Below are 24,625 nucleotides of genomic sequence, written 5' to 3' on the forward strand. Positions count from 1 at the left end.
TTGGATCGAGAAATACTAAGTTTTCTGTTGACGACTGCCTACAGGGGGAGGGTAGAGCCTGAATCATGAAATTGTCAACTTTTTTCAAGTTTTAATTTCCGTATATCAGATATTTGTTTAAAAAGTCGCGGAATCAATTCATCATCTCTGGAATATTTCTCAATTCAACTTTCTTCAAGATTCTTTTTTTTTTCTTAAAGGATTTCTAGTTGTCGGCAACTTTCTGGGAAAACTGTGTTCTAAACTACAACACGTGGGTCGTAATTTTTCCGACCCACTTTATTTGAGGGAAGAAATATATACTCAACGGGTTTTTTTTGTTCAGTCAGTTTTCGCCGATCGGTGTATTCACCGTACAGGAATGTAAGAGGTGTCATTAGAAAGATCGTCAAGCGTTGAATTCAAAATTCGAACATTTCTTTGAGTTTCGTATTTTTTAAAGAGGTGCGGAGGTTTAAAAATCTGTGAACGTTACCCTAACTTCTGCTGTTTTTTTCCAATTTTTTAATTTCTGCCTAAATTCTGATCCCTTCTTTGCTAAAAATTGATAAAAGTGTCAACTATAGTGAAACTTATTTCGCGTTTACATTCAAAGGAGAGCCAATGAACTGTTTGAACCAATTGTTTTGACAAAATTTTTAGCTAAATTTTTGAAGTTTTGACATTTATTCTGTCTTGTGCATAGCAAAAAGCATCAAATATGCCTATTTGGCCCACTTTGTCCAGTTTTACCTCTGCTGCACACCTCAAAGCTGTAGACACAATCATCATTTACTTGGATATTGTCTTAGTAAACCTCCGGCTCCCAAGAAAGCGTTCTAACATTTTCGAGGCCTTTCGCTAATTTAAACCGACATTTATAAAAAAACACATATTTTTTTGATATATTAAGATTTTCGTTTGCCCAAAAAACCTAATACGCACTATTTTAGAAAAATTGTTTTTCCAATTTGGGTCTCATCGTTGAGTTTTGCAATGAACAAGGAATCGGATTGTATTTTTGGTCTCTGTCTTTTAGATTTTTTTTATATTTCTTTCATCCCAATCACGAGATCGCCTCTTTTCATTCGAAGGTTGCAATAATAAGGTTTTCCTTTTAGGTTGATATATGGTCCTAGGAAACGATTTTTTGTTTGATGAGTAAAGCCTATGGTTTTTATGGCTCCGAAAAATTGTTTTCGAAAATTTTCAAAGAGCTCCTGAGATCGGCCAGATTTTGATCTTATTTGCGTAGTCTTAGGACCAACTCTATTTAATGAAATATCTACTGCGTTATCTAAGGATTTATTAAGAAAAATATCTAATAATTTCAGATGATAAATTTTGCAATAACGTTAATAAAACTCGATAAGTGATTATTATAAGCATTTATTATTGATATAACATCTTTTTGGTCAAAATTAGTTATTTTGTAGCGTTTCTTATATTTTTTGGTTTTAAAAGTGAAGCAGCAAGAGCAAGGTTTGTTTTGTCTGGTTGTGGAATTTAATAGTTCATAAATTATTCGGATTGCAATGGTGCTGTTTATATAATTTTTTGAAATACTTCCGCCTTTTGTTTTTTTAATGTTAGTTACACACCAGAATGACTTCAAATCAAACCCCAATTTTTGACAATTCAATCTAACGTGAAAGGGAAAGCTGATGTTATACATATTAATTTCAGCAAAATTGCAAATGTTATTTTGGCTTCAATAAAGTTTGCATGTAAATGTTTTTGAAACTTCGAATTCTGTTTGTACACAGTTTTGAAGTGTAGTCTTTTGACGTAGTCTCCCTAATTACAAAAAATATTGTTTCCTGAACCAATTTCAAATTTTATTAATACTCGTTTTGTAGTTGAAAGCGCACGGTTGCAATGTCTTATGATTTTTGAAAAATTGTTTCAAGGAAAAAAAGTTTTTTTTTGTGATTTGCCATTTTCAGTTTTTTTTGCTACCACTTCGAATAGTCTTCAAAAGAGAGAGAACGTTTTTTCAAAAAACTATAATTTATAATTAAGTTAAGTTTCAATTTGCTGTCTTGTCCAACGATCATTTTAATGGCACATCATTTAGAAGTTGCGCATACATCACAATAATGCCGATGAGTTTAGGGGCAATCGAATAACTTCAATGTTTCTAGTGAATAGATTTTTATCTTATAGGCGTCGACACCGTTTGCTCGCAAAAATGAAATGATTTTTTGATTTTTGGCCGAATTTTTTCTTTTAGCAGTCGTATGATACTGACAATGACAGGGTTCAATGGTTTTGCTTGAAGTTGTAAATTAAGCCATTGGCTGATTTCAGATGATAGCTCACTGCTTTCCTGACCTTGAATTTATTTGTTTCCACAAAGTGTAAACGTAACCTTGCCCTTGTTGTTTTCTGTCTGCTTGTTAATATTTCTCAAAAATGAGGTCCTATGAAGTGCAAGTCATTTGGTTTACTTTACTATTTATCTGATGCAAGTTTGAGTTTTTCATTGTTTAATTTAAATGGATAGACACCGAGATTTAGTCGTAAGTAATGCTTGTGTGTTAACTGATTTTTTTATTTGACTACTCTCTTATGCTCCTTAATAGTTGTTACTATTGTTACTCTGATAAGTTAAGTTTGCCATTGTATAGTGGTTAGAGAAAATCCTATTTCTTAAATGCAAAAAAAGTTATTTTCGAATAATAAGTGATTTTTTGAAATTTTTTATCTCTTCATCATTTGTTTTGACAAATAAGTCAAAAAAGTGTTTCAGCGCGGGTGGGAACTTTCTATACAAACGCAAATTTTCAGTTTCCTTATTTTCTTTGTAGTTCTTTCCAAATGTTACAAAAATGTGTTCAAATCATCAGTGTTTTCCAAATCTTTAAAAATTTCCATTCACAAAAGTCGTTTTCTGTTATTCAGATGGAATTTTCAATGCTTCACACAAGGATTCCTTCTTAACCTAAACATTTTTTTTTCAAAAATGGGGCGCACGCTATTAACACTGAGTACAAAATGTATTTAAAAATAATCAATCCCGCGTTTGATTAACTGTTTTCTGTTCGTAAGCAATAAATTTAATACAAGCGTTCTGGTCTGAAATTTGTTCTATTTTTTTCTGCAAATTGTTAGTGTTTGATTGGCTCAATTTTTGGCCCTTGCTTTGTACACCATTAACTTGAACCAGATTCTGATCAAATTAAGATGAACGGGTGTCAGAGTAGCCACAACTCAAGGATCTTTTCTGTTTTTGCCCCCTCCACGTCCATTTCTCCCCTCCCCTCACTTACATATGTTACAACATAATGTTTGCATATCATACAATTACATACACATTTATGTACAAACGGCTTTTAGAATTTAGTTATGGGGCAAACTTTTGAAGTTAACACATTTACAGTAGTTCAAATTTGCTTATAATGTAAGCAGACAAATATTAATGCGTGATTTTACTATCTTTATGAATCCAATTATTTTGACAACCGGTGAAAAAACCATCCAATCTTGTATCAGTGCCGGTAATTTATTGTGCCTAAACTGAAGGAGCTCTAAGGACGAAAAACTACAAATTTGGGGGCTGCAAACAGACTGGTTATATAAGTTTTATGTGTTTGAGACACAGTACAACAATCAAAAAAATTTTTTCATGAAAGCTTCTTGTTCACCTTTTTCCTGTCATTGAAAGATATTGAGGTTGACAACAAAGATCAACGACTGCAATGCAGTTGCAAACGAAAGCAAAATTGCGGACGTCATTTTGAAATTGAATTCAAATTTGAAAAAACTCAAAAAAAATCAGTAAGTGACAGATATCAGAGTATTTTTATACGAACATAATGGGCCAGTCTGAATTTGAAGCCAAATCAGATTCCACATTATAGGTACTCGCTCAAATTTCTGCGCTGTAATATAAGATGCTCTGTTCGGAGCAACATACAGAACCAATACTACTAAAAAAACTATGTCATATTTACTCCAGTGGGTCGAGCACTGGTTGCGGTTTTTAAAGGAAACTAAAATTGAATTCATGAACTATCTTGGTTTAGAGGGCATCGAATCATAATTAGTTTTAGTCATTTCTCAGTTTTTAATTCAAGATCTGATGGCTTGTGTTGAAATTGGTCGCGCTTTCCGCTCATTGGTTGAGACAAACATATAAGTGGTCTGTCGAGGTCTTACTCTGAAGATACTAAGGTTCAGGGCTTATTTACTCTGGAGGTTTTGTAATTGACCAGGCATGCCAAATGTTTCATACTTTTAAAAACCAGACAGACAGGTTTCTGACATTTATATCTGAACATGCCGAATTAGTTTTTATCCGTTCAATCGCTTAAAACCAAATTAAAAACATTTTCCTGTTTGAAACGGAACATCGGCAACACTAAAGCAATAAAAATTGTAAAAAAAACTGAGGCAATAGAATATTTTTTGTATAAGCAGCATAAACGGTTAAAAGCAGCCAAATGATTTCCTTACGCTTAGAATCAAAATTTTAGAACTAAGGGCGCAGTGTAGATACATTTATGGGTTAAATATCTAGCCACTGCTGCCAATTATCTTTCAGATTTAGGTACGCTGTTTTTTTTTCTCCAATTGAGGTAAATTTCTGGTTTGGTTAAGGCGAAGTTAAGGGAATTTTTAAGGTAATTTTAAGGCAAGTTAGAGTAAAACTTAAGGCTTTTTAAGGTAGTGAGACCTTAACTTTTCAGGTAAAGTTAGCCTTAGTTAAGGTGAGTTAAGGAATGGCAAATCCACCTTAACAGTTGAGTTGAGTTAGGGTGTTTTTAAGGTAAAATTACCTAAACCTTATTTAGTGTGTATTTATTTATACGTATCCAAAATTTCACTTTTACACAACTTTTAAAAACCTTTAATACTTCTGCCTACCTCTTGTTGCAGGTCATATGAATGATTCTGAAATTGACAGTTTTCAATCTGATCATGCGCAAGATAGCTGTAAAGTTGATCATGATCCCGATCTTCCTCGGGGGGTGCAGACTCGATCACGATGTTCACAGTCGGAGTGACGTCACTTTCTTCGTCAATTTGTTCACATAATGCCTCAATTTCGGGCTCAAAATCGTCGTAAATAATTCGGAAAGGGTCCTCCTCGTAATCAATCGCTGATTGGTCAATCATATTTTCTGAGGTTTTTGGGTCCGAAAATCGACGAACACCGTCTTCGTAAATTTCGGGAGGAACAAATCTTTCCGAATGATAGTCGTAATCTCTGTGGAAACGCTCTTGTGAAACAATTTCGTCTTGTATCTTCTGGTTGTATTCATTGCTGGCCTCTTCTGCGAATGCGTATGAAACGGAACTGAGCGCGTTGTTCAATTTTCGTTCGATTGTTGAGATATTTTCATAAATTTGCTCATTATTTTCAGCTTTATTATCCTCTTCGTCATCATCGTCAAGAATACACGTTTCGGGACATCCATCATCATCGTCATCAATCAAACTCAGACCCTTCGCAACGGACTCTATATAGCTCTTGTACATACCCAGACTGTCTGTGGAACCGGATGTCTTGATCGTGCAATTCGCGACTTCGGCACAACTTTGCGGTGTCTTGAAGTCAAATTGAGAGGCAGGTTCTACAATTTTGGAAGTACTAGAGATGTTGGCAATGTTTTGAGGAGCTGCAGATGAGGATGCAACGTTTGCAGAACTGGAATCGTAAGACGGACTCGGCGGCTCCTCAGGTATAGATGAGAAGTTGTTCCTCATTGCAACGTGATGCCCGGCACTGGTTCTCGGTGGAACCGTTTGGGCAATCAAAGAATCCTGGCTCAGATTGTAGCTTTGCATTGGGTAGTTATAGTAGTCTGGGTAGAAATAAGAATCCACGTTTTCGTAAGCTGACGGGTTGTCGTAAAAGTCCGGATCAAACTCGACCTGAGCGGCACCGTAAAAGTCGCAATAAGTATCCTCCTCCGTTACTGCACCCTGGTTGTCATAACTACCCTGGTTAATATCTTGAATAAAACTTGCATCGTTGTACCCAGCCGAGGGTTCGAACATTTGAACATTGCCAACATTTTCATAGTCCACACCGGTGTAAACTTTTTGAGAGTCATTAAACTTGGAATTATTGGGATTGACGACGTTTGGAGTCTCGGTGATGTCTGTCTCCACAAAAGCGTATCCTGGGAATTCAAAATTTTTGCTGAGTTCAAGTTCAGTTCCGACAGGTAGATTGACAGCACTGATTTGTTCGTGGTTAGAGGTTAAAATAGCTCCTTCTAAAATGGCAAAAACGTCAGACTCAAATTATAATTTTTTCCCCGTTGAAGAACTTTTTTCTCTCCAGATGCTACTTTTTCTCAGCACCCCCGCTAAGTGTATAAAAAGTATTGACCGTTCCGATACTTTGTCAACAAAAAATCAATGCACGTAAACGACGTTAAAGTATAGTTTTTTCAATGACAAAAATACAGTGTGCAATAAAAACAAACTAACGAATTTACCCACTAATAACAATTATTAGGCACAGTATTTCTAAACATCAGAAATAACGATCATCGAAATTATTTTTTTGAAAAACCTGAGATTTTGAATAATTTATAACTTTACAGTATATCGTCGGTATAACAAAAATCTCGCAATTATTCACAATAAATACACAACCGAAGAATGTCAAATCAAGTGCTTTCGAACGACTACTCTCAATTTTATTGCATCCTGATTCTACCGGGGGGGGGGGGGATCTGAGCATTAGGTTCGCTAAAGGGGTGCTAAGTATATTTCGAAAGTTGCATGCTCAACCAAAAACTTCGCATGAAAAGATATACACGAGAACAGTTGCTTCAAACACAGCTGCAGAGCAAATACTTAACTCGCGTGTTATATAAAATGAGCGCATATGCAAAAAAAACCAAATATAAAGTTCTCTTAGTACAACTGAAAAAATTTGGAAAAAAGTTTGAATGGACTCCATTTTCTTTGTTTTATCATAGACCGTCAAATAACACCGTGAAAATTTTTCTTTCAGTAATAACAACACTGACAAAAAATGACCATACATAAAAATATTAGTGCAGCAGAAGTAATGTGTAACGACAAAAAAGATATTATGCTTGAATCATTTTTTTTCTCTGCGTTAACATTGAAAAACAAGTTCCAAAAAACTAGATAAATGAGATTGAATATTTTTCTAGTGTTTGATTGAGCTAAAAAATGAAATTCGAAGTGATTTAAAATGAGCTGATTCATTTGGCACTATTGTCTTTAGTTCAAAGCATCTTTGTCCTTCAGGCAGCAGAAAGCTCTACAGCTGCGTACGAATAAACAAATTTAAAAAATGATTAGCGAAAATTTTGTTTTTCAAATTAAGAGAACAACTAATATCAAATGGTGATGCGTGTACCAATCTCTCTTTATCTCAGGGACTTCTGACTCACTATTTTTCAAAACTTTTTAAAAAATTCTGATCATTCATTTCAGTGAAAACTATTTCACAATCTTCCATAAAAGTGAATAAAAAAGGTCCAATAAGTAACAACCAAATTTCCACTTGAATTGCACCACTTGCTGAATTTTAAATACCAAATGCTGTCCATAACATTGGTCGTGGTGAAAAAGAGCCAAACTTCAAAATTAAACGGATTAGAAACAGCTGGTGGGACGGGAACTTATCCAAATTTCTTAGAGTTAATTTAGCAATACTTTTATTATTGACGATATTAAACCCAAAGTTTTGCAAATTTCGGGGATGAACATATTGATATTGTATAAATGACTATTTTTGGCTGATATTTTATTACGCCATTTTTCCACTCAGCTCACATTATTTAAACCATCTTATACCAAAGAATACAATTTGATTTTTAATTGAACGTCAAGTGGCAAGAGACTCATAAGTAAAAAAAACAGTGACACCAAAATTACTAATCGAAAAACTAAAATAAAAAACTAATATAGAAAACTAAAATAAACAAGTAAACAAAATGAGGTCTATTGTATTTCAAAGCGCTCAATATTCTTAGAAATTGGGTCTTTATTACAATGGATGTGAAACAAGGCGGATTAGCAGCATTCATTAGCACATAATGTTTCACACCCTCTCATCCACAAAACTTCCGAAGAGGAAAAAAACGCTATGACGTTTGAATAATCAAATTCATAGTTTATGTTGACATAAAGCCACTAAATCTTGCTGTACCTTTTAGAGTTTTAAATATTGTTTTTCTTGCAAACAGCGGACCGATTTTTTAAAGCTCGTAAAAGGTGAATAAAATGAAAGATTTTTGAAAATTTACTTGATACCTCAATACTTTCTCAAGAAATCTAAAACTTCATCTAAAATTCAGCCCAACAATCAATTAAATTTTGACGAGCTTTTCAATGATACGACCTTCGTTTATCTCCGAAAAAGATATCGGTCGCCCATTTTTGGCTTGTCAAAAAATCAGGGCAAATTTTATGAGCACGACTATCGAAACTTTTTAAAATTTGGTATTTTCTGAGACTAGAGTCTGATGAAAAAAATGGTGAACTAAATTTAAGTTAAACTAGAGTGCTTCTAATTAATTACTTCAATTTCGCAGACCAGGCTACTTATTCTTATTTTTTAAATGACGCAAAAATTAACGGCTTCTTATATTCAATTTCAATGCCAGGAGGTTTTACGATTAATTCAGGTTCTTGGGCCGTCGAATTTTTTCGTTAAGATAAAACAAAAATAAACATAAAAAACAAAATGAAGCAAAAACTTTTGTGTTAAGAACCCGACCTGGTACAGCTGATTGTGAAGTTTGGTTTGTGTAATCTCCGAAAGAGTCCAGATCAAATTGCCCAAGAGGGTTTACACATTCAGAAGTACGCCTGGTTCTCTCACTTTCATAGCACCCAACGTCTACAATTGCAGAAAGCGGGTACCCGCTGCTATTACGTCGATTTTTCCCACTGGGAGGGTGGCAAACAGATGATTTATCGGTGGCAGTTAATAAGTTTGTAACTTTTCGTTCGTTGATGGGCAGACTTTTGTTCTCTTTGGTTTTCTCTGAAGGCGGTGAAGCAAATTTGACCTCTGGAAACAGAACAGAATTTAACTAAACTAATGAAAAAATTTGTCAGGGAATTTTGACAAAAAGACAGAGTGAAAGTAATAACAAAAACGTCTATATTAAAATAATGCTTTCGAAGGAAATGAAAACTCAATTTTTGGAACTTTGCAAATTAAACTTACGCCTAGTGACATTCGATTTTCGATTCCTATTTGACAACATAAAAAATCTATCAGTTATTATTAGGGCAACAAGAAAAACTGAACATAATTTTTAACTTGGTAAACAACTAATGGTTTCATAACTAGAGTATTAACTGCCCAGGAAATCTTATAAAAACAAATCCAAATAAACAAACAAGAAATTTCGATCAAAGCCACTTGATTGCAACTCGGAGTTAGTGAATTTTTAGTAAACTAATTTGAGTTTCCCAGTCGTGAATCGAAACTTGATACACCTTGATAAGACATGCATGAACTTGACGCTTCTTGCCAAACTTGAAACATCTTGCCAAGGCCTTGAAATACCAAAATTTCATGGTAAATCTTGATAAGATCTTTGTAAAATCTTATCGAGATAGACCAAGAAAATTGACTGTATACTTTAGTTGTGAATTTACAAAGTTTATTTGAATAATTTATGACCCTTTCAGTAACTTTTCAGCCAGTTACATTTAAAGTAGCATATAGGTAAAAAAAATTCAAATTTTTCAAAGTACAGTTTTCCAGTAAGGATACAAAAAAGTGAGTGTTAAAACAAAAATCACATCAATGACCAAAAAACCATCCTACGAGTTATTTGCTGTAAAAATTCTAATTGTATAAAAAATTGTTGAAAATTGAAGGCGAGTCAGGATATAAATTTGCACGATGAATATTTTTCTGGTTATTAATGTACCAACCTCTGAGTAAATTTTACGGGGAGACGAACGGAGAGCAGAAACCGAACCTTTTTACGTTCAGAAGCAAACAACCCCCCCCCTCCCCCCTCCCCCCATCGATTTTTAGTTGACGATAGCTTTTGTTAAATGCCAATGCGCATTTTTTTTTGAAAATCCACTTCTAAAATTTTGGTGAAAGTGAATGTAGGCTTTTTAATAAAACGCTAGGAAATAAAGAATAACTGAACAAACCTGGAAACTTGATAAACAACTTTAGTCTCATATTACTCATGAATTGCCTTCCTATGACATAATTTTAAAAACAGACAAAAACAAACAAGACGTACTGAATTAAAACCGCTTCCATTTACTGTCTAAATAAAACCTTTATCCCTAAATAATAGCTATTTGAACCTGCTACAACAGGCCAATAAAATGACTGTAATGAATTTTCAAAACTTTTGACGCGTTCTTCGGAAAAACAGGGTACCTCATACCCGAAAAAGGTGAGAATTAATTATAGGTGTCAGTTTAATTTTACTGCATCAAGTTTTATTAATACCACTGGAAATAATCAGATCTTCATTTAGTTTCTATTGAAAATACCAATAATGTTTATAGACGTCTGAAATTCATGATTACTTTAATTAAACACCCTGGTAGAATTAAGTCAATTTTAGGAAAACCATAAATGTAAGAAGTCGTTGTCGTTGTGGTGGACAAAAGGGTCCATAAATGTCTTCAACATTTTTAACTTAGTTTGTTTTCTAATATTTATAGTAGATCTTTTCAGAGGCCGGCAAAGTATGAGGCCAAGCACCCTAGTCGAGGCCAAAAGTTACTCTTGCAAGACTTTGCAAAATTCGTGCAAAAAATTAATTTTTCAAGATCTTGCAAGACGGACTTAATCTTCCAAGGTCTTGCATTTCAAAGTTAAACTCACAAGATCTTGCAAGACAAAAATAGTCTTGCAAGAATCTTTCAATATTATTTTTTTGGCTGAAAAAAATAAGTTTCATGCTTGAAATTCCGAAAGGGAGAATTAAACTAACTGCAATACAATTCAAGAAAGTTTGTTGAATTCTATTGCAGTTTAGACTATTGCGGACTCTCTGTAATTGCTTATATTTCAGCCGTAATGCGGAAATTATTACAGTGAGTCCGTAAGAGACTAAATTGAAAGACTTCAACAACATTTTTTTGAAACGTAAACACAAGTGAATATTAATCGCCTTTTTCTGAATGAAAACTGGGTCAGCAGTGAGTTCTATTCCAGCTAATTTAAATCTCTCTTTCGGAATTTCAAACACGAACCTTGTTTTTTTCAGCCACAAAAAATTTTGGAAACGTTTAAAAAATTAATTTTGCAAGAAGCTTGCAAGATTAATTTTTCGGCTGAAAAAAAACAAGGTTCAGGCTTGAAATTCTGCAAGAGATAATTCAACTAACTGCATTAGAACAAATTGCTGACCCAACTTTCATTAAGAAAAGAATGATTAATATTCGTTTGTGTTTACTTCTCAAGAAAAGGTTGTTGAAGTCTATTGCAATTTAGCCTATTGTGGACCCACTGTAATAATTTTCGCAATACGTCAGAAATATATGCTATTTCAATAACTGATCAAACTCTTGCAAGAGCTAGGAATATAAACTTTTGTTTCCGACTCGGGAAGTCAGCAAAAATAAAATGCATTCACTGTATAGAAAATCTATAATTATTTATGTAAGTACTTTCGGCTCAAAAAGGTTTTCGCCTCAATAATATGTATTTCAAATGATTTTTCACAAACTTCAACAAATAAAATGGCTTTACAAAGAAGCCACAGCTAACACGAAATTCCATGGAAACACAAGTAAATCTGCGAATAAATTTAAAGATCTCAAAAATGAACACAAATGAATTCAAATTAACAAAATTTTCCTGCAAATTAAGATCAGGCCATCAGTGTTAATATGACACAAGCGCTAATCTGTTTGTGTATTTTAGAGGAAACAATTTGTCAAAATTTAGCCCTTGGTAAGGAGAACCGAAAAACTGGCCTCCACAAAAGAATTTTGACAAAAAGACAGAGTGAAAGTAATAACAAAAACGTCTATATTAAAATAATGCTTTCGAAGGAAATGAAAACTCAATTTTTGGCACTTTGCAAATTAAACTTACGCCTAGTGACATTCGATTTTTGATTCCTATTTGACAACATAAAAAATCTCTGTTATTATTAGGGCAACAAGAAAAACTGAACATGATTTTCAACTTGGTAAACAACTAATGGTTTCATAACTAGAGTATTAACTGCCCAGGAAATCTTTTAAAAACAAATCTAAATAAACAAACAAGAAATTTCGATCAAAGCCACTTGATTGCAACTCGGAGTTAATGAATTTTTAGTAAACTAATTTGAGTTTCCCAGTCGTGAATCGAAACTTGATACACCTTGATAAGACATGCATGAACTTGACGCTTCTTGCCAAACTTGAAACATCTTTCCAAGTTCTTGAAATACCAACATTTCATGGTAAATATTGATAAGATCTTTGTAAAATCTTATCGAGATAGACCAAGAAAATTTACTGTATACTTTAGTTGTGAATATACAAAGTTTATTCGAATAATTTATGACCCTTTCAGTAACTTTTCAGCCAGTGACATTTAAAGTAGCATATAGGTAAAAAAAATTCAAATTTTTCAAAGTACAGTTTTCTAGTAAGGATACAAAAAATTGAGTGTTAAAACAAAAATCACATCAATTACCAAAAAACCATCCTACGAGTTATTTGCTGTAAAAATTCTAATTGTATAAAAAATTGTTGAAAATTGAAGGCGAGTCAGGACATAAATTTGCACGATGAATATTTTTCTGGTTATTAATGTACCAACCTCTGAGTAAATTTTACGGGGAGACGAACGGAGAGCAGAAACCGAACCTTTTTACGTTCAGAAGCAAACAACCCCCCCCTCCCCCCTCCCCCCATCGATTTTTAGTTGACGATAGCTTTTGTTAAATGCCAATGCGCATTTTTTTGAAAATCCACTTCTAAAATTTTGGTGAGAGTGAATGTAGGCTTTTTAATAAAACGCTAGGAAATAAAGAATAACTGAACAAACCTGGAAACTTGATAAACAACTTTTAGTCTCATATTACTTATGAATTGCCTTCCTATGAAATAATTTTAAAAACAGACAAAAACAAACAAGACGTACTGAATTAAAACTGCTTCCATTTACTGTCTAAATAAAACCTTTATCCCTAAATAATAGCTATTTGAACCTGCTACAACAGGCCAATAAAATGACTGTAATGAATTTTCAAAACTTTTAACGCGTTCTTCGGAAAAACAGGGTACCTCATACCCGAAAAAGGTGAGAATTAATTATAGGTGTCAGTTTAATTTTACTGCATCAATTTTTATTAATACCACTGGAAATAACCAAATCTTCAATTAGTTTCTATTGAAAATACCAATAATGTTTATAGACGTCTGAAATTCATGATTATTTTAATTAGACACCCTGGTATAATTAAGTCAATTTTAGGAAAACCATAAAAGTAAGAATTCGTTGTCGTTGTGGTGGACAAAAGGGTCCATAAATGTTTTCAAAATTTTTAACTTAGTTTGTTTTCTAATATTTATAGTAGATCTTTTCAGAGGCCGGCAAAGTATGAGGCCAAGAACCCTAGTCGAGGCCAAAAGTTACTCTTGCAAGACTTTGCAAGATTCGTGCAAAAAATTAATCTTTCAAGATCTTGCAAGACGGACTTAATCTTCCAAGGTCTTGCATTTCAAAGTTAATCTCACCAGATCTTGCAAGAATCTTTCAATATTATTTTTTTTGGCTGAAAAAAATAAGTTTCATGCTTGAAATTCTGAAAGGGAGAATTAAACTAAATGCAATACGATTCAAGAAAGTTTGTTGAACTCTATTGCAGTTTAGACTATTGCGGACTCTCTGTAATTGCTTATATTTCTGCCGTAATGCGAAAATTATTACAGTGAGTCCGTAAGAGACTAACTTGCAAGACTTCAACAACATTTTTTTGAAACGTAAACACAAGTGAATATTAATCGCCTTTTTCTGAATGAAAATTGGGTCAGCAGTGAGTTCTATTCCAGCTAGTTTAAATCTCTCTTTCGGAATTTCAAACACGAACCTTGTTTTTTTCAGCCACAAAAAATTTTGGAAACGTTTAAAAAATTAATTTTGCAAGAAGCTTGCAAGATTAATTTTTTGGCTGAAAAAAAACAAGGTTCAGGCTTGAAATTCTGCAAGAGATAATTCAACTAACTGCAGTAGAGCAAATTGTTGACCCAACTTTCATTAAGAAAAAAATGATTAATATTCGTTTGTGTTTACTTCTCAAGAAAAGGTTGTTGAAGTCTATTGCAATTTAGCCTATTGTGGACCCACTGTAATAATTTTCGCAATACGTCAGAAATATATGCTATTTCAATAAATGATCAAACTCTTGCAAGAGCTAGGAATATCAACTTTTGTTTCCGACTCGGGAAGTCAGCAAAAATGCATTCACTGTATAGAAAATCTATAATTATTTATGTAAGTACTTTCGGCTCAAAAAGGTTTTCGCCTCAATAATATGTATTTCAAATGATTTTTCACAAACTTCAACAAATAAAATGGCTTTACAAAGAAGCCACAGCTAACACGAAATTCCATGGAAACACAAGTAAATCTGCGAATAATTTTAAAGATCTCAAAAATGAACACAAATGAATTCAAATTAACAAAATTGCCATCAGTGTTAATATGACACAAGCGCTAATCTGTTTGTGTAATTTAGAGGAAACAATTTGTCAAAATTTAGCCCTTGGTAAGGAGAACCGAAAAACTGTCCTCCACAAAAAACCCTGCCATCTCAAGTCTGATGGAAAAGGAATGACGAAAAAAACCAATAATATATTATAAAAGAACTAGGGGTATCGACTAGAACCAATAATAATAGCGACGGTCAACCATATAATAGTTTGAGAAAATAATTGCGCTAAATGCAAAAAAATACAGCTGCCAAATCATCAAAAGTGCTGCTTAGTTAATGTTTTACCTAGCAAAACTTTATTTAATTCACTTTTTATGAAAATTTCGTGGTACTTTCGTGGGATCAAGTTTTAATATAAAAGACTTTTTGATGATTTTCTTCCCGAGTAGTTATTTGTTTGCATTTTTTCCACAACTAGATGCTACCTTTTCGCCACTTATGATCTGGCAAGCCGCCACTCTCAAAAATTCTTCAATGATCACAATCTCGATCACATTATGATCAGACGACCATCGGTTTCACTTTACTGTCTGATCAGACCGATTGAAAACTGAAACGTTGCTGATTAAATATTTAACCAGACCGCGCAATTCGTGTGGAAAGATAGACAGTTTGTACAATCAAAATATTTTCATTAGAGGTCACACCTAACTATAGCGCCTTAAAATAGTGCTGTTGCTTGAATAATTTTATTGTTCCTAACCATTTATTGGGGGAGGAACTATATGCTCAACCGAATTTTTGATTAGTCAATTTTTGCTGATCGATATATTTTTTGTACAGAGTTGTTAGTGGTATCATTAGAAAGCTTGTCAAGCGTAGAATATCAAAATTCTTGGATTTTCTTGAATTTCTGGTTTCATGATTTCATGAGTTATCAGCAATAAATTTTGTGAACGTTAGGTTCAATTCCAATTTTTCGTTCACATCTTTCCTTATTTTTGCAATCTGCCTGAAAATTTTGATCTGTTTTGCTGAAATTATGATAAAATACTCTACGATAGTCTCATTCGTTTGAATTTCAAACATAAAAGAGAGTTGAAGAAATGTTTGAAACAACTCTTTTAGCTACAATTTTGCCCATTTTTTTTCAATTTTCCTGAAAAATGGCACCAAATACTGGCGCCCTTTTTGTCCAGACTGACTGGTAGCGCAGATATAAGAACTGCTAAAACGATCATCGTTCACATAGATGAGGGTTATTTTACTTCAGGTTCCCCTGAAAATGTTCAGGAACTAAAAATTTTACGGCCTTTCGATAATTTGTATCGGTTTTAAACGAAAATGCGTAATTTATGTTTTGATGCATTAAATTTTTTTTTCGCCAAAACACAATTAAATAAAACAACGGCCTTTCTAACAGCCCCTCGGTGATAACAAGGCCAGTTTTGGTTTAACTGTTGATTTTTGCCAAGAAAAAAATGGATTATCTTTCTTTTGACTCTGTCCGTTTTATTTTATTATCTATAAGTTTCTTCAAATTACACACAATGCTCTTTTCGTTCAGCGCGTTTAAATTGATGAGAGTTTTGCCAGCACTTGTTGTTAATTTTGCATCCTTATAATGGAATCTAAATTTTCAAAATTATCGTTTGCTATCCATGAAGCTATTAAGAAATAATCTAACGCTTTCAGTTGATGCCAAAGATTTTTCGATACTATAACTCCGCTTAACTGCCTAAATCACCATTTTCATGAAATTTGGAAACAATTATTTGTTTTATCCGTCAATCAGCAAAAAAATGATTACTTTTAGTTTAACTGTGATTTTGAGAATATTTAAAACCCCAAAATTTATACGGATTGTAATAGGATGCTGTTTTTTTGGCCTTTTTGTTTATTCTCTGTTAAATACAGACCAGAATACATTCAACTCACAGCTCAATTCCATGCGACTAACTATTACTTGAAAACGAATTCCAATGAACATGCATCAAAAATTCAGCAAAAAACATGGTTTTTGTCTTCAACAATGTGTTTGCGTAAAAGTATTAGTGAAAATTTGAGTTTTGCCTGTAATCATTCCTATTTTGTGATCTTCTGGCTTAGCCTCTGTAATGACGTAACATGTCCAACAGGCAGTAGCAAGTTGATTTTTTTTTACTATATTTTAGGTGAAAGCATATGGTTGTTATTACTTACGATTTCAAAAAAAAAAACATTTTGAAAACAAATTAAAGTTTTTTCAGATCTAAAATTGTCTTTTTTCTGTCACCTTGTAGCGTTGTATCAACACAACGAGATGGCACATCGACTTTCATGTCAGTTTTAATTTAGTCCTCGTTGATATCAACCTTTAAGATAAGGTTTTTTTATTTGGAGCTACTACATTTCAAAACATTTTTTACTGTTTACATTTGTAAATCCGCCAATTTTTATGTTTCTTTTACGCTGTTTTGTCCAATGATCAATGAAACTTAACCAAAAAAGCTATTGTTGTTGAGAGAAATCGGCCTACTTGTTGAAAGAAGTCGGCCTAATTTTACCGCTTTTCGATAATTGGCTCTGTTTCAAACGAAAATGCACAATTTATGCATTAAATTTTTTTTGACAAAACGCAATTAATTGAAACAATCGCCTTGCTAAAACCCTTTGGTGATATGAAGACCAGTTTTGTTTTTACTGTTGATTTTTGCAAAGAAAAAATTGAGTATCTTTTGACTCTGTCCGTTTTAAATTATTATCTCTAAGTTTCTTCAAATTACAGACAATGCTGTTTTCGTTCAGCATGTTTTAAATGATGAGAGTTTTGCCAGTACTTGTTGTTCATTTTGCATCCTTATAATGGAATCATAATTTTCAAAATTATCGTTTGCTATCCATGAAGCTATTAAAAAATAATCTAATGCTTTCAGTTGATGCCAAAGATTTTTCGATACTATAATTCCGCTTAACTGCCTAAATCACCATTTTCATAAAATTTGGAAAACAATTATTTGTTTTATCCGTCAATCAGCAAAAAAATGATTACTTTTAGTTTAATAGTGATTTTGAGAATATTTAAAACCCCAAAATTTATACGGTTTGTAATAGGATGCTGTTTTTTGGCCTTTTTTGTTTATTCTCTGTTAAATACAGACCAGAATCCATTCAACTTACAGCTCAATTTCATGCGACTAACTATTACTTGAAAACGAATTCCAATGAACATGCATCAAAAATTCAGCAAAAAACATGGTTTTTGTCTTCAACAATGTGTTTGCGTAAAAGTATTAGTGAAAATTTGAGTTTTGCCTGTAATCATTCCTATTTTGTGATCTTCTGGCTTAGCCTCTGTAATGACGTAACATGTCCAACAGGCAGTAGCAATTTGATTTTTTTTACTATGTTTTAGGTGAAAGCATATGGTTGTTATTACTTACGATTTCCAAAAAAAAAAACATTTTGAAAACAAATTAAAGTTTTTTTCAGATCTAAAATTGTCTTTTTTCTGTCACCTTGTAGCGTTGTATCAACACAACGAGATGGCACATCGACTTTCATGTCAGTTTTAATTTAGTCATCGTTGATATTAACCTTTAAGATAAGGTTTTTTTCTTTGGAGCTACTACTTTTCAAAACATTTTTTACTGTTTACATTTGTAAATCCGCCAATTTTTGTGTTTCTTTTACGCTGTTTTGTCCAATGATCAATGAAACTTAACCAAAAAAGCTATTGTTGTTGAGAGAAAGCGGCCTACTTGTTGAAAGAAGTCGGCCTAATTTTACCGCCTTTCGATAATTTGCTCTGTTTCAAACGAAAATGCACAATTTAGGCATTAATTTTTTTTTGACAAAACTCAATTAATTGAAACAATGGCCTTGCTAACACCCTTCGGTGATATGAAGGCCAGTTTTGTTTTAACTGTTGATTTTTGCAAAGAAAGAATTGAGCATCTCTTGACTCTGTCCGTTTTATATTATTATCTCTAAGTTTGTTCAAATTACAGACAATGGTGTTTTCATTCAGCGCGTTTAAATTGATGAGAGTTTTGCCAGCACTTGTTTGCCAGCACTTGTTGATGAGAGTTTTGCCAGCAAAGCATTAGAGCTATTAAGAAAAGGTCTAATGCTTTCAGTTGATGCCAAAGATTTTTCGCTTCTATAACTCCGCTTATCTATCCTAAAATTATCATTTTTTAAAATTTGGAAACAATTATTTGTTTAATTGGCCAATCGTCAAAAAAATGATAACTTTTAGAGTAACTGTGATTTTAGAAATTTTAAAACCCAAATATTATACGGATTGTAATTGGATGCTGTTTTTTTTTAATTTTTTGGCCTTTTTTGTTTTTTTTTCGGTTAATTACAGACCAGAATCCATTAAACTCACAGCTCAATTTTATACGAATCACTGTTACTTGAAAAAGGGCCAATGAACATGCCGCCAAAAAATCAGCAAAATAATTGTAATTTTTGTCTTCAACAAAGCGTTTGCGTAAAAGTATGATTGAAATTTTGAGTTGTGCCTGCATCCGTTGTTATTTTTTGTGATCCTCTGGCTTAGCCGTTGTAATGACGTAATATGTCCGACAGGCAGTAACAGTTTGAGTTTTTTATTATGTTTTAGGTGAAAGCATATGGTTGTTATTACTTTGAAAACAATTATAAAAAAAAACATTTTGAAAACAAATTAATGCTCTTTTTCGGATCTGCAAAAAATGTATTATTTCTGTCGCGTTGTAACGTTGTCTCAACAAAACGATAGGTCACATCGTCTTTCATGCCAGTTATAATGTAATCCACGTTGTTTTTAACCTTTCAAATATTTTTTTTTCTTTTATGGTTACTACTTGCAAAACTTTTTTTACTGCTTATTTTTGTAAATCCGCCAGTTTTTGTGTTTCTTTTTCTGCTGTCTGGTTCAATTATCAATGAAAATTTACCAATAAAACTATTGTTGTTGAAAAAAGTCATAACTGATTCTTTTCAATGTTTTTAGTGACTATACTATGATTTGAAAGCATTCAATACCGTTTCCTCACAAAAATTGACCTTATGATTCGTGCCTGTATTGGTTTTTTTGTATTCCTGAGACAATCTAGATAATCAATGGTCTGAATGGCTTTATAGGGAGGTGCAAATGAGCTAATATAATGATTTATGTTGATTGCTATTTGTTTTCGATTTCTTTTCGAATTCGAAGTCTTTGAAATCATTTGTTTTGCATAACTATAAACTAGTTAACTTTGCCTTTTCTGTTTGTGTCTACAGAAAAAAATTCTCAACAAAGCGGAATCAGTTATCTTTTTTGACGAAATGCGAGTCAATTTGCTTCACTTAGGTTTTATCTGATGATATTTAGACTTTTTTATTAAGCTTTTCAAAAACAGATACACATTGAGTTTTTGTCGTAACAAGGCTTGTTGTCTTTATTTGTGTGTGTGTTTGTGTGTGTGTGTGTGTGTGTTTGTGTCTGTGTATGTGTGCGTGCGTGCGTGCGTGCGTGCGTGTTGTCTCCTAGTCTCCTAAATGGCAGGCATCAGGGGCCCTCTAATGAGGCATATAATTTTTTTTTCAGTGTTTGAGGTTAAATCGAATTTTTAAATGGAGACACCAATTGCTTTCGAAAAATATATGAGTTTTTAAAAGTTTTCGATCTCTTTCTCGTTTGGTAGACATTTAAATCAAAAATGTGGTTTAGCGGGGTCGGAACATTATGTGCAAACGCATATTAGCGAGCCTCCTTGTTTTGAAAAATCTTGTGCAGTACGTTCATCTTTATCTTGCAAGATCCTACAAAATTCATCTTTCGAGACTCTTGCAAGGGTCGTTCAAAAGGCAGCCTTTTTTGAAGATATTGAAGTATAATCAGATTACGAAAACGACAGTAAAAGTTTCCTTGTGAGACACTGCAAATGGTAAATGATCACGAAGTAATTTGAAAGCACTTCTAATTTTCTATTATTGCTGTTCAAACTCGTTTCAAATAATTATGGTATTCTATGGTTTTATAATTCTTGGAATATACATGTTTTTACATAATTGGAAATGAGCAAATGAAGCCATAAAAACTTCTCATAACCACATTAATCGAGCGAAACATATGAACTGTGTAGGTGTAGGCGATGCTTTTTCTAGTGACGTAGAACGCAATGACAATTAGCTTAATTTAGCAAATGTATACATAATGTTTATCGATTGCGGCTCAAGAATCGAGTAAGTGAGGACATAAGAAAGAATAATTTAATTATTATCAAAAATTAGTGACATTAAAATAAAAACTACTTACTGCTCGGTCTTCGGTGAAAATTTTTCTGTGAAAACATTTCATGCTTATTATTTTCTGATCTAAAGCATAAAACAATCGTATAGCTCGCGTTGACAATGTGATATATTTTTTTTTTCGAAAAACTCTAAAAAATGATAAATAATAAATTGAAATATTAAGACCAAAGTTAAAATTTTCGATTAAAAACTGATGAAATCGAAATTTGAAATTTCAAATACGCTTATAAATGTCTTATCTTTAATACGTTATTCTTACCTTGAAAAAATTACACAAAGCAGGTTTGGAGTTCAATTTAAGATGTCAGGAATCAAAACAGCAAAGTAACTTGTCATAAAATTGAAACTCAATTTAAAAATGCCCCTTGTTCAATTTTCCACTTTCAAAAACAAATTGAAATTGGAATTTTGCAACAAATTGAGCGCAATGTACAATAAACAACACCTGATGTTAAATGGAAAAATTACTGGATTTTTTTTGCTTTCTTTCCAATTAAACGGGACAAAAGACCTCCCACCCTTGTTTATAAGGGTTGCAAATCTAATCACCTGTTTTTAAATGTGATTCAGTCTGATAATAAAACAGAGAAAGGAAAGTGAAATAAATAATTGTGTTCACAATCAGATAATCTGAACAGAAATACTAACAAAACGCATATAATGATAATTTGTAAAAACTGCACAAAAATGCAGGATTAAGTGAACTTTACTTTCGTATAAGTAAATCCCTGCTTTGATCGAAGAGATAATCACCATAGAAGTAATTTTCTTGCATATTCCAAACACAATGTATAAAAATTTCAAATGAGATATTAATATGCCATATTATAATTTGATCACTTCAAGGAAAGTAATTTTAATTCTCAATGTAACACCCTCAGCAACTGACCCAAAAATTTGGGGAAAATATCATTATTGTTCGTAAATTTTTGCAAGGGTTAAAATTATTCGTTTATTTGGCTATACTGTCCATATACATTTTTTTAAATTTTAATTTTACTTAAAAGTTTTGCTGGAAAGCAACGATTCCAGCCTTTAAAAACTTTAAGAACCGCTTTGTTCATGATATAATGGAAGACCAATTTTGGATCAAATTTAAGGAAGATGTACAATTACTTGTCAAGTTTGTTCTAATATTTCGGAAACATCTAAAACGTAGTGAGTTTTTCTAACTCTCTGAAGCTTTAATGCGATGTTAATTCGCAATCAATGCGACGAAACTAATGGAGAAATTCATCGAAATTCGTTTACAGAAATATCAACTCCTCAGCGGTTATCTTACATAATTTCAGAGCAAATTTTAGAGGTGATTCAACAGACAATCATAATTCCCTAAAATTTCGACAAAAGAATGGGAGAAACACATAACATGCTGAGAAAAGGAACAAAAAATCACCCCATTTTAGCGGTGTCGCCTGATTTTCCTTATTACTTGCATTCACTGCAAAAGAACAAAAAATTTTGCAGTGAAAAATTTTCAGTGCCTTTAAGTGGTGCTATTTCAAATTTTGACCCGCGTACTGCTGAAAAGTTCTCAATTAAACTCAAACAATAGCACTGCTTTACACAAAGGGAGAGAACAATGAGAACGAGCTAAAAGCCCTTTCGAAATAAGGATCCCCTTAAGATAATTGGAGTGCAAATTGGCAGTTTTTGTCTTTCTTGGAGAAAGATTTTTTTCCTCTAAGAACCTATTGTTATATTTACAGGAAAAATTAACAAAAAATCACTAAGTTATACCTTCTTAGATTCCAAAATCATTAATCGATGAAAATGACAAACTTATTTAATAAACGTAAAGCAACAGATAAAATGAAAAAGTAAGTAGTGTTTGTTTTATTGTTTCACTTTTAATTGGATCAAAAAATGAAAACAAGAGAAAAGAAGTGAAAAAAATTAATAGAGCAAAAGGTTACCAAAGAAACATTATTGAAAAATGAGCGAAAAACTAATTTAGAAAAAAAACTCAATTTAAATTGTAAACGAATAGACCAGCGAACTTATAAAAAATCAGCATTTATCTGCTAGTTTTACAGGCTGACAATCAATCACAGTTGAAGTTCCTGATATTGTTAACCTGAAAATAGGAATTTTATTTTACAGAATACTAAATATGGTGAAAAAATTGTAAATAATTTGAGCAGCGCGAAACATCGAAAAAAGTTTTATTAGATTTTTTTAAAAAACAAACAATTATTCAAGTTTGAATGACCAAAAATAGTTCTTCGGGACTCTAAAAACTGTTGATGGTTTCAAATGATTACAGGATTTTGACGGAAACAACCGAAAAATTTTATCTAACAGTATCCACGAAAACAATGACCAGGCAGTAAGTTGTATAGTGAAAATAAAACAATTTAAAAAAAGACTAAACGGTGATTGCGAAATTCAAAGCTTCTAAAAATAGGAAATGCAATTTTTTTCACGATTTGGGTTACGCCTTCGAAAGAAAAATTTTTTCTAGTAATTCCAATACTGTAGGGGAACTTAAGTGGATACCCCAGTCGACTTTGAATGGTTATTTTGCAAGATTCTGACAGAATTTTGCAAGACGATAGATCGCCCTGCAAGATTTCCTGCCAAAGTCTTGCAAGTCTTGCCAGATAACCATTCCTGTCACTAGAGTCTTGCAAGATAACCATTCATGTTGCAAATTTGCAAATAATTGGATCAAGCTCAATCAAGACCAGCATGAGAGGAGTCCTTTGCTTTTCAATATATTTGTTCTTTTTTGTAAAAAAAATTTTAACGCCAAGACAGCATCAATTTTTAACTTTCTGTAAAAATAAAATAAAAATAATGCAAAACGAATAGCATAAGTTAAAAAAAAATAAAAGTGACCCCAAATAATGGTAATAAGTTCCCAATTTTTGAATTGTAAAAATGTAATTTTGGAGATCCCGCAAGGTTAGAGAACAAATAATTCAAAAGTTTTGAAAAGCTCTCTTTGTTTGTAGCGCTTAACAGAACAACAAAATTTTTGCTGAGCTGACTGAAATTGCGATATGCAATAATAAAACATACTTCGCTGAAGTAAGTTTTCTTTCAAATTATCTCCCTTGAACACACGCAACTATATCTCGGACAATTTCTGATCAATTTGAAATACAATGCGCCTGTAGCAATCAATGAGAACATAGTTCGACCAAAACGAGCTTGCAAGAGTCTTGCAAGAAAACCAACCATTCATCTTTCAAGATTTTATAAGATAGCCATGGACTTGCAATATGTTGCCAGATAGCCATTTTATGAGAATCTTGCAAAACCTTGCAAGATAAACAACTTTTTGTTGACTGGGTGGGCAGCATTAACATCTGCGTTTTCTAATGTCATCAACTTCCGTTACTATTTTGCATTTAACACTTAATTGCAATATTAAAAAGCGCATCCATAAACATCAAGATCGTGTTAAAAGAACGTGTTAACAGGGTTTTCTGCTTGAAATCAGAAATACTATAGTAAAACCGAGACCTTTAAAAAACAAGTCAGAAATTTTTTGGTTGAAATTGAAGATCACTGAGAAAAAATCAAGAACAAAGATTACGATGATAAATTCGTCTCGAACCAAAGCCGGAGAATTGCTGACATTTAACTGATATAAAAATGAGAATTTAAAAATATATGGTCTATGTTGCTTGGCGACTTCCTGCAATCGAATCCGCAAAATCAAGAAAAACCGCAATATGTAGGGCTTTTACCAGTGCAAATACAACTTCTGTTTTCTATGCGGCAAGAGTTCACAGAATAATGTTAGTTAAGCACGATTGCAAGAGGTTCTCAAGCAATTGTTTCAG

At 32.7% G+C, this 24,625-nt stretch overlaps 1 protein-coding gene across 1 annotated transcript in view; it reads right to left on the minus strand.

The window, feature by feature from the left end:
* LOC142341378 (uncharacterized) overlaps nt 1-24,625 on the minus strand; it is a 119,067-nt gene that overhangs the window by 66,441 nt on the left and 28,001 nt on the right. The window contains exons 3-5 of the mRNA XM_075392305.1: nt 21,381-21,461; nt 8,696-8,992; nt 4,849-6,206 (exon numbers count right to left, since the gene is read on the minus strand). Coding sequence (XP_075248420.1) covers nt 4,849-6,206; nt 8,696-8,992; nt 21,381-21,461 — 1,736 coding nt within the window. The remainder of the gene's footprint in view (nt 1-4,848; nt 6,207-8,695; nt 8,993-21,380; nt 21,462-24,625) is intronic.

The sequence above is a fragment of the Convolutriloba macropyga genome, chromosome 6, assembly GCF_964194025.1.
Source record: "Convolutriloba macropyga chromosome 6, txConMacr16.3, whole genome shotgun sequence".
NCBI classification, from domain to species: domain Eukaryota; kingdom Metazoa; phylum Xenacoelomorpha; order Acoela; family Convolutidae; genus Convolutriloba; species Convolutriloba macropyga.